General features: G+C 43.3%; 1 protein-coding gene across 3 annotated transcripts in view; it reads left to right on the forward strand.

Annotated features, from left to right (window-relative positions):
- The window catches only part of MTMR12 (myotubularin related protein 12), a 35,446-nt gene extending 30,372 nt beyond the window's left edge, over window positions 1-5,074 (forward strand). The window contains exons 14-17 of one of the 3 annotated variants that reach the window (XM_064139949.1): window positions 29-196; window positions 1,082-1,243; window positions 2,192-2,570; window positions 2,654-5,074. In XM_064139949.1, coding sequence (XP_063996019.1) covers window positions 29-196; window positions 1,082-1,243; window positions 2,192-2,570; window positions 2,654-2,685 — 741 coding nt within the window. In that variant the 3' untranslated portion in view covers window positions 2,686-5,074. Of the gene's footprint in view, window positions 1-28; window positions 197-1,081; window positions 1,244-2,191 lie in introns of all 3 variants that reach the window. The other 2 variants (XM_064139948.1, XM_064139947.1) reach the window with 2 other exon arrangements.
- The last annotated feature ends 7,209 nt before the right edge of the window (window positions 5,075-12,283 follow it).

Below are 12,283 nucleotides of genomic sequence, written 5' to 3' on the forward strand. Positions count from 1 at the left end.
AACTGATGCAATGTTTTCTTTTACTTAGGCTCCTGTTTTTCTGCTCCTGCTAAATTGTGTTTGGCAGTTGGTACAACAGTATCCTCCAGCATTTGAGTTCACAGAAACTTACTTAACTGTTTTGTCAGACAGCCTCTATGTGCCTATTTTTAGCACTTTCTTCTTCAATTCACAACATCAGAAAGACATTAATACGGTAAGAATTTGTTATTTTGTGAATGCAATGTGTTGGAGAACAAGTTTTGCCAACAAGCAGGAAACACTCAAAATTTCCCTAGCAAGCATTTTTTTTCCCATGCTTAATTGAAGGGTGGTCCCTTGAGGGGCAAATGAATGCAATTTTGAGCATAAAGAGTCAAATTCAGGAGTTATGAATATATTACTTCTAATGTGTGGCTATAGGTTCATGTTTATTGCTTTTTCAATGAAAATGAAGCTTCTTAAGCTAAGAGGAATATTCTGCAGGGCAGCAGGATGTCTACTGGATTCCAGTATATTGTGTTGTATTCCGAAATCAGCAATTCCTGGGTGTTCATTTATGTTTGGTTCATGCTTTCCTTTTAGCGTAAGCTGGAAGCAATGAGGATATCTTGTGCGAGTCTGCAAAGAGTCTGAAAAAAAAAACTGAAGAGAAGAATAGCATGGTCTTGCTTATAAATAGTGTTGATTATAAAATTTTAACTGGCAGCACTGCCTAACTGCACTTAATTTCTGCAGTTCAGAAATGCCCCTTCTGTTTGAAGAATTGAAGTGCTAACTTTGTCCTGCCAATTTTTCAAAGGTGTTTTTTTTCTTATTCTTCAGAATATATAATCTTGTTTTCAACTGTGAAAGGCATTCATGCTGCTAATTGCACTGTTAAAATGAAATACTGTCTGAGGTTACAGAAAGTAGTATACAGACAGCCTTTGTGCCTGGACTCAACGTCTAATAATGCTGTTCAGCTTTCAAACATGTAGGAATTGTAAGAGTTGTTGCAAGTCTGTGGCCTCTTCTATGAAAAGCCAGTTTCTCAATTTCACCTTGACTTGGCCAGAATTCCTTTCTAGCAGTATTAGTTCTAACCTGTTTGTTTTGGCAGAGTGGTGAAAGCCTCAAGATACAAAGCGGTCCTTTCAGATTTCTTACTGTGTGGGACTGGTCTGTGCAGTTTGACCCCAAGGCCCAGGCTTTCCTGAACAACCCTCTTTATGCAGAGAAACCAAAGCCAGATAAAAGTCAACGGAAAACTGCACGTTTCAAAGTAAGATATGTGCTGCTTCTTTCTGTTTTTCAATTATGAAAATGTATGGCACTACTGGTTTTTCAAATACGCTCACAGTGGAAGTGTTGGTGCAGAGGTTTTTAGCTGACAGAATATATGTACACCTCAGACATACCTGACTATTAAGAATATAGTTTGCATCCACCTCAGTTACAAATTGCTGTAAAATACTTACTGTGCAGTACTATGATATTAGGGTGGTTTTCTTCATACTTTTGTGCAAGCGTAAAGAACTTATGAGGCTTAACACTCGGGTGATTTGCACAGGCATGTTTGAAGTGCCTTTTATTTTGTTGTTCCATAACAGGTTTATAATTGCCTCTCTGACTTTGTGTGTAACTGGACTATGTGGGTGCACTCAGAGAGGGACCAACAACAACAGGGTATGGAAGATCATGGGGTGGACTACCTCATTACTGGAAAGTAGTACAAATTCAGTAATAACAGTTTGTTTTGATTTGGTTTTGATTGTAGTACCCTTGTTGGTTAAATTCTGTTCTGTGCAAAGCAGCCTTGAGTGAGATACTCAGCATGATCTACAGGATTAATCAGAGAACTCTTTACACAGGATGCAATGAAGAACCACTGGATAAAAGCTTCTGCTCTTTGGTTTCTGTGGCTAGCTTAAACTAAGCATGGAAGTCTGTAATACTTGAACATATGCAAAGAATTCTCCTTTCTCAAAGCAAAATACTTTATTCAGTGTGACTTCGTTGCTGTAGTTACAGTGCAGAGGAGATACCAAGGAATACCAAGAGTATGCTGTGTGAAGCATTTAGTGTATTGGCCATCAAAGAGTAGCAATTGTAGACTACATAGGAAAGCAGTGGCCCTTTAAAAGTGTTTTCTGAATGGGTGTTACGATTTTCTTTTAAGATGTTTTCTGAAGTCACATCAATAACAATGTATTTTTCTTTTCTCTTTAAGCATCAACGGCAACTTTCTTTGCCATTGACACAAACAAAGTCTTCCACGAAGAGAGGATTTTTTAGGGAGGAAACAGATTACTTAATTAAAAACATTCTTGGTAAAAGAATTGGCAAGTTCATAAATTCTTCAGATGAATCTCCTAACAGCTTCAGGGAATTTTATGATAGCTGGCATAGCAAACCTGTTGACTATCATGGCCTTCTGTTACCTCGCATCGATGGCCCTGAAATCAAAGTCTGGGCACAACGGTATTTACGATGGATTCCTGAAGCTCAGCTTCCTGGAGGTGGTACAATAGCTACAACTGCCAAGATTTTGGAGTTGATGGAGGAAGTGCAAAGCCTGCAGGTAAAAATGGATGAAGAACATAGCCAAGGTACTTTTGGAGATGTACATTCTGTTCCTATGCTGAGAAATTCTGCCCGTTTGTCATCCTTGTTTCCATTTGCTTTACTTCAGAGACAATCTGTCAAACCAGCTTTGCCAACTAGTACCTGGAAAGACTTGGAAGATGAAGATGATTTGGTCAAGAGGGATGATGAATTTGTTGATCTAGGTGGTGAAATGTTATAAAGTCTATACAAATGCACGTATGAATTGTGTGGTTAAGCTCTGAGCTTTAAATTTTATGCTGTATCAACGTATAAGGAACTCACTCAAGCATCTGCAGCCTTTTTAATGGGTTTGTGGGTTAAAAAAGAATTGGTTGGAAAGAACTAACTGCCGTGATATAACTGAGCATATTTTGAACTTGGATTTCACTCTAACAGTATTTGTTGTAGAAACACATTTTTAGCATAAGTGTAATAAAAGAAATAATCTAGGCTGGAGTAGCCATATGGCCACATTGTTTCGAAACAAAGAGAAAAGAACCCCAGAAAATACGAAACAACCATCCACAACAAACACCTATTATTTTCTTAGGTAAAGGTGGAGTACTAAACAAATACAGCAACAGCCACTCTCAACACAAACCTCTTTCCTTTGTGCTAAAAGTACTAGGACTGGCAGTGCTGTGACTAGGAACATATACCCCTGCATTGCTCCCTCACGTGAAATAAGCAGGGAAAGGTGCAACTAAATGTGCATTCACAAGTAAGCTTTTTACAGCTGAGGAATAAACATGGGGATATCAGAGGTTTTCTGTCTACTGTGGCATCAGTTGGAGTTGTATGCTTGTCAAACTCATCTTTTCTAACAGTGTTCATCTTTGACTTGCAGCACTTCACCCTGTGAAGTATTATCATCACAGCTTGGCTGCTCTAAGCCTGTGCATGCACTTAGCTTACTGATCAGATGCAAGTGCTTAACTACACATTTCAAGTCTTACTGTGTGGCTGCTGTGCTATATGCCTTTGCTGCCTTGGAATAGTAAATCCCAAATGTTTGCTTTTCATTGTAAGAAATGACTTGACTGTGGGATTGTGATTTGCCCATGAGTTGTTTTTTTTGTTGTTTTTTTCCCCCCTCCCTTTTAACAGAGTTAGACTTTTTGACTTCCCTGTTTATGCCAGTTGCCTTTGAGGCTGTCTGTAGCTTGCACTGAGACCCTCTATCTAGAAGGGAAGACTCCTTTTTTTGTAATCCTGCAGTGAAAGCTGGGTTTGCCATCTGTTGCCACTTCTCATGAGTTGGTGGTACAGCTCATGAATGTGGTGTTCGTACCATATGAACACTTGCATCCTGTTCTTGGATGTTACAACAGTACCTCTGAATAAAGCCATAAAGAAATGCCTGTTGACTTTGATCTACTGTGTGTATGTTTATATATAAAGTATTTTTACTGCAGATAATTGTCCTTTGTAAAGCTAGATTTTATTTGACTGTCAGATCTATTTTGAACCTTTAAATTCTAGAATATCCCAAGAATGCATACAAGTCATAATCAGTTAGACTGATAGGGTGAACACTGAATGTTTTTGCTGTTCTCATACCAGTTTAGACATCCATGCTGGAAAACTTACCTGGTGGAGAAACTGTTGCTTTAAATGGAAACAGCTCAGTGTAATCGGGGATATTAAACTGGGTTACTGGTTAATCACACTGAGCTGTATTACTGTGTATAGCAAAAATTTATCAGCTCTCTAAAGACAACTTTCAGTATGTTAAAACAAATGTATTAATGGGGAGAGTGGGAGAGGTTAATGCAACTATGCCAAACTGAAGCTTCTCAACAGTTGATTGCCTTAAGTCTTAGTAGTGGGAGGGCAATACTTGAGTTTGTAGCATTTAATTTAAAAATACACTAGTACTTATGCTTTATTCCGTGATACATAACGGTTTTGTAGCTGCACTTGCTAGAATGGACTGTCCAGCACACATCTTTCAGACTTTATTACTGTAGTTCAAGTGACTCATATGCAATAATACCTTGCATGTTGATTGAGAAATGCCTTTTTGTGGAGAAGAAATCTGTCATTCAAACTCAAGATATTAAGATTTTTTTTTTAACACTGCCATTAGCAAAAAAAATTAAATGGATATTTCTATACTTTTGATCAAACTGTTGTAATGTTTCAGTTACTACATATTTATATTAAAGAACAGATGTTGGACATCTTTGTACATACATTATAAGGAGTTTATACAGAAAAGAAACATATGTGGAATTGAACATACAAAAACTTCTAATGTAGAATAAATATCATTGTTACTGTTTTTTTCTGCACTGTGGGATTGAAAATGTACTTTAATATTTGTACTCCAGGCTTCTGTTTATACCTCTCAAGTTTCTACACTGAATGCAAGCTACAAGATTTACGGTTTTGTTTGGGTCTTTGGGGAGGGTGGTTAGACTTTTTTGTTTGTTTTAATACTGTTACTTCTCTAAAAGGATGTTCAGAGACCAATAAAATGTACTTTGGTATACTTGTCTTGAAATGAGACTATGTTTAACATTGTTTTGCAAATGATGCTTTAAATGATAGCAATCTTTGCAATCTCCAATGACAAGGCTTTTTAAAATATTTATTTATATTCTGAGTCTTCATAGAATCAACCAAATTGGAAGAGACCTCCAAGATCATCCGGTCCAGTCAACTAGGCCGTGGCACTAAGTGCCTCATCCAGGATTTTCTTGAACACCTCCAGGGACAGCAACTTCACCACCTCCCTGGGCAGCCCATTCCAATGCCAATCACTCTCTCTGGGAAGAACTTCCTCCTAACATCCAGCCTATACTATATAACAATATCCTGGGCTCATCTTGTTTCAAGTATAACACACTAGAAAGAAGCAAATTTCCAAAACAACCTTCTAAGCAGATTGCTGCTTGGACATCAGTTAGTGGATGGTAATTGTATTGTGCATCGCTTGTCTTCATATTTTTCTTACTATTACATTTCTCTCTTTTTTTTTTTTTTTGCTATTATTTTAGCTGTTAAACTGTTCTTATCTCAATCCATTCAATTGTACTCTTCTTTTGTCCTTCTGTGATTCTCCTCCTGGTGGGAGGAGGAAAGAGCAAGCAAGCAGCTGTGTGGTGGTTAGATAGTGGCTGGAGTTAAACCATGGCATCACCATAAGCTGTAGAAACTGAAAGGTTTTCCCAGAAATAACAGATTAGTAGCTTCTGTACAAAAATGGCACTAGCACAAATCATGCACTCAATCATGCCACTTGGCGTATTTCCTACAGAGAAGGTCACAAGCCTGCAGCGTACTTGTTCTGGAAGTCTTATACAGCACTAGTTTATGCAGTAGAAGTGCTAGGTCATCACAGGATCTTCGAGGTTGGAAGGGACATCCACAGATTGAGTCTAACCCCCCTGTCACAGCAGGACAGTGCAATCTAGCTCAGGTCATGCTGCGACGAAGGGACGGGGAGGCAGCTTGATGCAAGCTAAGTTCCAACTTTATTAGGCAGCATACAGGACTTATATACTTTGTCAGAAGGCTTAACATTTTTACATATTGATTAGTCATTTTATCACATGCAAAACCGTTTCTTCTTCCAATCTAAATTCTTGTCTGCCACATCTGCTTCCCGTGGAGCAGCAGTCTTAGCATATTCATCAGATAAGGACAGGCATATTCATCAGATGGCAGGACAGTCTCCTTGCTTCTCTTAATCAGATCACTCTGACTCCAATAGTTTGTGCCCAAGGCTTGTATTGCTACTGATCCACTGATTGATCACTGTTACATCAATCCCACAAGGTCAGACAGGAATGCATCCAGATAGGTCTTGAAAATGTACAGAGGAGATTCAACAACCTCTCTGGGCAGCCTATTCAAGTGCTCTGTGACCATTACAGTAAACTTCTTCCTCATATTGAGGTGGAACTTCCTGTGATGTAGTTTACATCCACTGCCCCTTATCCTATCACAGGGCACAACTGAGAAGAGTTTGTTCATTCCCTCTTGACCTCCAGCCCTCAGATATTTATAAACATTGATTTGACCCCCTTTAAGTATTATCTTCACCAGACCAAAATGTTGTAGGTCCCTCAGCCTCTCCTCAGAGGGCTGCACTCCAGCCCCTTAATCATCTTTATAGCCTTCTATTGGACTCTTTCAAGTAGATCTCTGTCCCTCCTTAACTGGGGAGCCAAAAATGAAACTCAATACTCCAGGTGAGGTCTCACCAGGGCAAACTAGAGTGGGAGGAGACACCCCCCCCTTTGATCTGCTGGCCACACTGCTCTTAATACACCCCAGATTCATAGAAGCAACTGGGTTGGAAGAGAACTCCAAGATCATCCAGTCCAATCTATCACCTAACCCTGTCCAGTCAACAAGACCATGGCACCAAGTGCCTCATCCAGTCCTTTCTTGAACACCCCCAGGGATGGTGACTCCACCACCTCCCTGGGCAGCCCATTCCAATGCCAATCACTCTCCTAACATCCAGCCTATACTTCCCCCAGCACAACTTGAGACTGTGTCCCCTTGTTCTATTGCTGGTTGCCTGGCAGAAGAGACCAACCTCCATCTGGCTGCAACCTCCCTTCAGGTAGTTGTAGGCAGCAATGAGGTCACCCCTGAGCCTACTCTTCTCCAGGCTAAACACCCCCAGCTCCCTCAGCCTATCCTCATAGGGTTTGTGTTCCAGGCCACTCACCAGCTTTGTTGCCCTTCTCTGGACACCTTCCAGCACCTCAACATCTCTCTTGAATTGAGGGGCCCAGAACTGGACATTTGCCATTTGCAATTTGCCATTGCCTTCTTGGCTTCAAGGGCAATTGCTGTCACATGTTGTAACAGAAGGTGTGCCTCTGCCTCACCCGCATCTTCTGAGGATCAGCGAGTGTACTTTGACTGCGGCACTTCTAGACTGCATTGATTAGTGAAAATGTTCAGCTATCGATGTGTGCTCTCTGGGAATGCAAATGTACTTTAGAAAGGTACTTAAGCCAGCTTAGCCTCCTGATCTTTCTCCAATTAAAACGTTTTCTCCTCATGGAGGCCTAACTTCTTCAGGATGTAGTAGAATAGTTTCCATTGTGCCTGTCTTCTGATGGACTAGTTTTCATCACACCAGGTTACCTTCATTCTAACAGCTGGAAACTTCATATGCAGCATTTTAATGTCAGGTACTCTCCTGAAAACAGTTTGCATAAATCTCTATTTAGAAACTATGCAGGATGGATGCCATTTTCTGGGACAGGGGTGAGATGGATCAGTCAACTCTTTTGAGCCTCAAAAATGTCATTATATATACAGAACTATAGATGCTCTTCCAGGATTAATTTATTGGTTGGGGTAGGAGGTGGGTGGGAGGGGGAAACTCATCTTCTTATGGTCTCAGGTCTTTTATTATGGTTTATGGTAAAGTAAACTTGTGACAAATGCTTTCTGTCAGCATTTGCAGGTTGGCAGAGCTCTTACCTGGCCAGACAGCAGAGCTGTCTTGGAAAAGAATGGACACAAGGTGAGGATAGCTGTTGTTTGAGCAGAAGAAACAATCTCATGGAAAGGGCACACACACTTTTGAATACAAAGGGAGTAGAAAAGGCCATTCAGCCTTTGTTAGAAGACTGTGGTAGAAACTGTAAAGAGTTCTGAGACCCGGAAAAGCTTGCTTGGGAGGTAAGGTAGACACTGAAGAGTACTGGCTTGTCTCCTGTTTGAGGCCATGAGCTACTGAGGACCAGAGGGCAGCAGTGACTCTTAGTCCTGTTGAAGAGTAAGAATGAAGATGCTGCACACTGATTTGAAGTCTAAAGGGAGATTCCATCCTCTTTAACATCTTCATAGGTGACCTGGATAAGGGAATGGAGTCAGTCATCAGCAAGTTTACAGATGACACTAAGCTGGGGGCAGATGTGGCTGGGTTGGAGGGCAGAAGGGCTCTGCAGCGGGACCTTGACCGCCTGCACAGATGGGCAGAGTCCAATGGGATGGAGTTCAATAGCTCCAAGTGCAGGGTGCTGCACTTTGGCCACAGCAACCCCATGCAGAGATACAGGCTGGGGTTGGAGTGGCTGGAGAGCAGCCAGACAGAGAGGGATCTGGGGGTACTGATTGATACTCGCCTGAACATGAGCCAGCAGTGTGCCCAGGTGGCCAAGAGAGCCAATGGCATCCTGGCCTGCATCAGGAATGGTGTGTTCAGCAGGAGCAGGGAGGTCATTCTGCCCCTGTACTCTGCACTGGTTAGACCTCACCTTGAGTCCTGTGTTCAGTTCTGGGCCCCCCAGTTTAGGAAGGACATTGAGATGCTTGAGCGTGTCCAGAGAAGGGCAACGAGGCTGGGGAGAGGCCTTGAGCACAGCCCTACGAGGAGAGGCTGAGGGAGCTGGGGTTGTTAGAGGAGGCTCAGGGGTGACCTTATTGCTGTCTACAACTACCTGATGGGAGGTTGTGGCCAGGGGGAGGTTGCTCTCTTCTCTCAGGTGGCCAGCACCAGAACAAGAGGACACAGCCACAGGCTGCGCCAGGGGAGATTTAGGCTGGAGGTGAGGAGAAAGTTCTTCACTGAGAGAGTCATTGGACACTGGAATGGGCTGCCCGGGGAGGTGGTGGAGTCGCCGTCTCTGGAGCTGTTCAAGGCAGGATTGGACGTGGCACTTGGTGCCATGGTCTAGCCTTGAGCTCTGTGGTAAAGGGTTGGACTTGATGATCTGTGAGGTCTCTTCCAACCCTGATGATACTGTGATAGCTGCATAGCTGCGAAAGGCAGTCAGGCAGAATGGACACATCCACAAGCTAGGCCAGGTCTGTCAGATTAAACCTTGTAGAGCTCTGCAGCCTTCCACCCTTGGCAGGCCTGAGAGCAGGCCATAACTGCCCGCCCTGATCTTAGGCCTACACAGCCTCAGCAGGCCACATGACACAGCTCAAAATTCCCTGCCAGCTGGGAGCCTTCTCCAACACACACCCCATGAGATAAGGAGGGATGTGTGCTATTTCCTGAGAAAAGAAATGAAGAGAGGAAAGGCAGGGAGGGACTGATAGCAGCCAGGTACTGCCTTATAAGATGTGATACCAGAAAGTGAAACAGAATAACGTTATTACAACATCCTGGGATGACCTGGGATGGGTCTTGGTCTCTGTAGTTTTCTTAAGAGAACCTGGGGTCACCCCCAGCTACCACAGCTTACGGAGGTTAACAGAAGAAGAGGTTAACAAGGGACTCTTAACACCTTGGCAAGCGTTTCCATGGGCAAGGGATGATTGATGCTGCTGTGTTTTGGACTGCTGCGAAGCCTTGTCCTCACGTGGAAAACCTGTGGGAAAGCAAATGATGCTTGATCACAGCATTTTACTCCACTTCCAGTAGGCATTTGATTTCTGTTACTTCAGGGAACCAGTAAAATGGAATAGGTACTTTCCCCGTGGTTGTGCCTGGATGCTTAAAGCAGGCAGGTACCATACATAGGAGGTGCATTTGCTAATATACTTTACAAACAGCAGAACCACGAAGATTGGTTTCCCTTTGCATTGCTTTGTCTGGCAGTGTCCTTCAGCTTTATCCTCACACACACACAACTTTAGAGGTTGGAAGGGTCTTGCGGAGAGCAGGAATTAATTCGTGGCCGAGTCGGGAATTTATCACAAATAGTTATTTTTTTTATTTTCCCAAAAACCCGCCCCCACAACTATATATACAAAGATTAATTTAGTTTAATTAGCAGATTCAGTTGCATGAGAATTAACCTACAAGGATACCATCAATAATCTGACCATATTGGAAGTCAGAAGTTGGAAAAGGCCTCAGCTATTAATTAATAGCAGTTTCTTACTAAATTAAGCTAAGCCAAATAACTCACTCAGGCTGGCTCGTGCGGTCTGTCTTCGTCTCCTTTTCCAGCAGCTGCAGGTGAATCGTTAAGGGTCGTTAAGGGTCGTTAGGCACACAAAGGTGTCAGTAGGAAAGCGAATCCTTGGTCACTCTGCAGTCCAGGCACAGGGGAGTGTGTGAGCTCAGGCAGAGACATACGTCCAGGCACAGGCAAACTCCAAAGCGGGAACCCCAAAGGCGGGAAGACCCCCAATAGTTATAACCTTCGCTAGACAAAGGGCAGAGTTACCACACCTTAGGCGCGACAGCGCACGGCCAATCCCAGCCTGGCTCCAGCGCGGGAACTCACGGGGCAGTACCCGCCCCTTCACGGCTGCAGGGCAGGCAAGGGGGGGGGGAAACCAGGCGGCTTTTCCCCTTTCCCCCCGAAGTCTGGGCAGGAGAGGAATTTAGGGGTACAGGACTCCAGGACAAAGGGATCTCCAAACATCATCGAGTCCAACTCTCTGCCAAGGCAGGATCCCCTAGGGTAGTTCACACAGGAATGCATCCAGGCAGGTCTTGAAAGCCTCCAGAGAAGGAGACTCCACAACCTCTCTGGGCAGCCTGCTCCAGGGCTCTGACACCTTCACTATAAAGAAGTTTCTCATGTTGAGGTGAAACCTTCTGTGTTCCAGTTTGTAACAGTTGCTCCTTGTGTTATTGCTGCTGACCACCAAAAAGAAATTGGCCCCATCCACCTGACACTCGCCCCTCAGATATTTGCGTATACTGATAAGATTTCATCTCAGTCTTCTTCTCTTGTCCAGACTAAACAGCCTCAGGTTTTTCAGTCTCTCAGGTCCTTCAGCTGGTGAAGCTCAGAGGCTGGCAAGTTCACTTGGAGACTTGGTGAAAAAGCACCATGCTGCTCTGGGTGGGCAACAATTTCCTTGCACACACTCAGTGCATTAAGAAGCCTTTGGTTTTACAGCACTGGAGATGGTCACCTCTGTCTTATAATATCCTTACATCATGGATGAAGCTCCCTGCAGATAGCTGTTTTGTGGGATGCTTATATCTAGGTTGACAACTCTCACCATTTCTGAAGAAGCCTAGAAGCAAAACCAGCTTTCACTTCAGGCCTAGGCTACACAAACACCATCGCACCATCTACACAACACCCACGTTTATCATGCCAGATAAACAGACCTTCTCTCCTAACTTACATCTAAGATTTCTTACCCTTGCTCATACTACAGCAACTTCAATCTTTCCTCCATCCATCTCCTCTCCATTCTGAAGTTGCATGCTGAATCAGCAATTATTAGGTTTTTAATTGTTTCTAACTTGCTGCACAAGCCAAAACCACTATCTCAGTTCCCGAGGGGCATATAGTCTCCAGCCTCTCTGCTGCAATCTAGACACTTTTGAAATCTATTTCTTCATAATACAATCAAAACTGTCTTCCACTTTCCAAAACCTTGGTGCAGGTGAGTGGAAAGGAAACTGGTCAAAAGAAATGTGACCAGCAGGTCGAGAGAGGTGATTCTGCCTGTGCTCTAGTGAGATCTCATCTGGCATAGTGTGGCCATCTCTGGGGCTGCCAGCACAAAAGAGACATGAACCTGCTGGAGTTGGTCCAGGAAAGGGCCACCAAAATGAAGACAGGGCCACCTGTGAATACAGACTGAACAAATTGGGGCTGTTCAGCCTGGAGAGGAGAAGGCTTCATGGAGACCTTAAAGCTACATTTCAGTATCTGAAGAGACTTACAGGAAAGCTGGAGGAGAACTGTTTAGAATGGCTTGTAGTGATAGAATGAGAGGCAATGGTTTTAAACCGAAGCAGGGCAGACTTAGGTTTGACTTAAAGAGGAACTTCTTTACAATGTGAGTGGTAAAATACTGGAACAGGTCGCCCAGG

Source organism: Pogoniulus pusillus, chromosome Z, assembly GCF_015220805.1.
Source record: "Pogoniulus pusillus isolate bPogPus1 chromosome Z, bPogPus1.pri, whole genome shotgun sequence".
Classification (NCBI taxonomy): Eukaryota; Metazoa; Chordata; class Aves; order Piciformes; family Lybiidae; genus Pogoniulus; species Pogoniulus pusillus.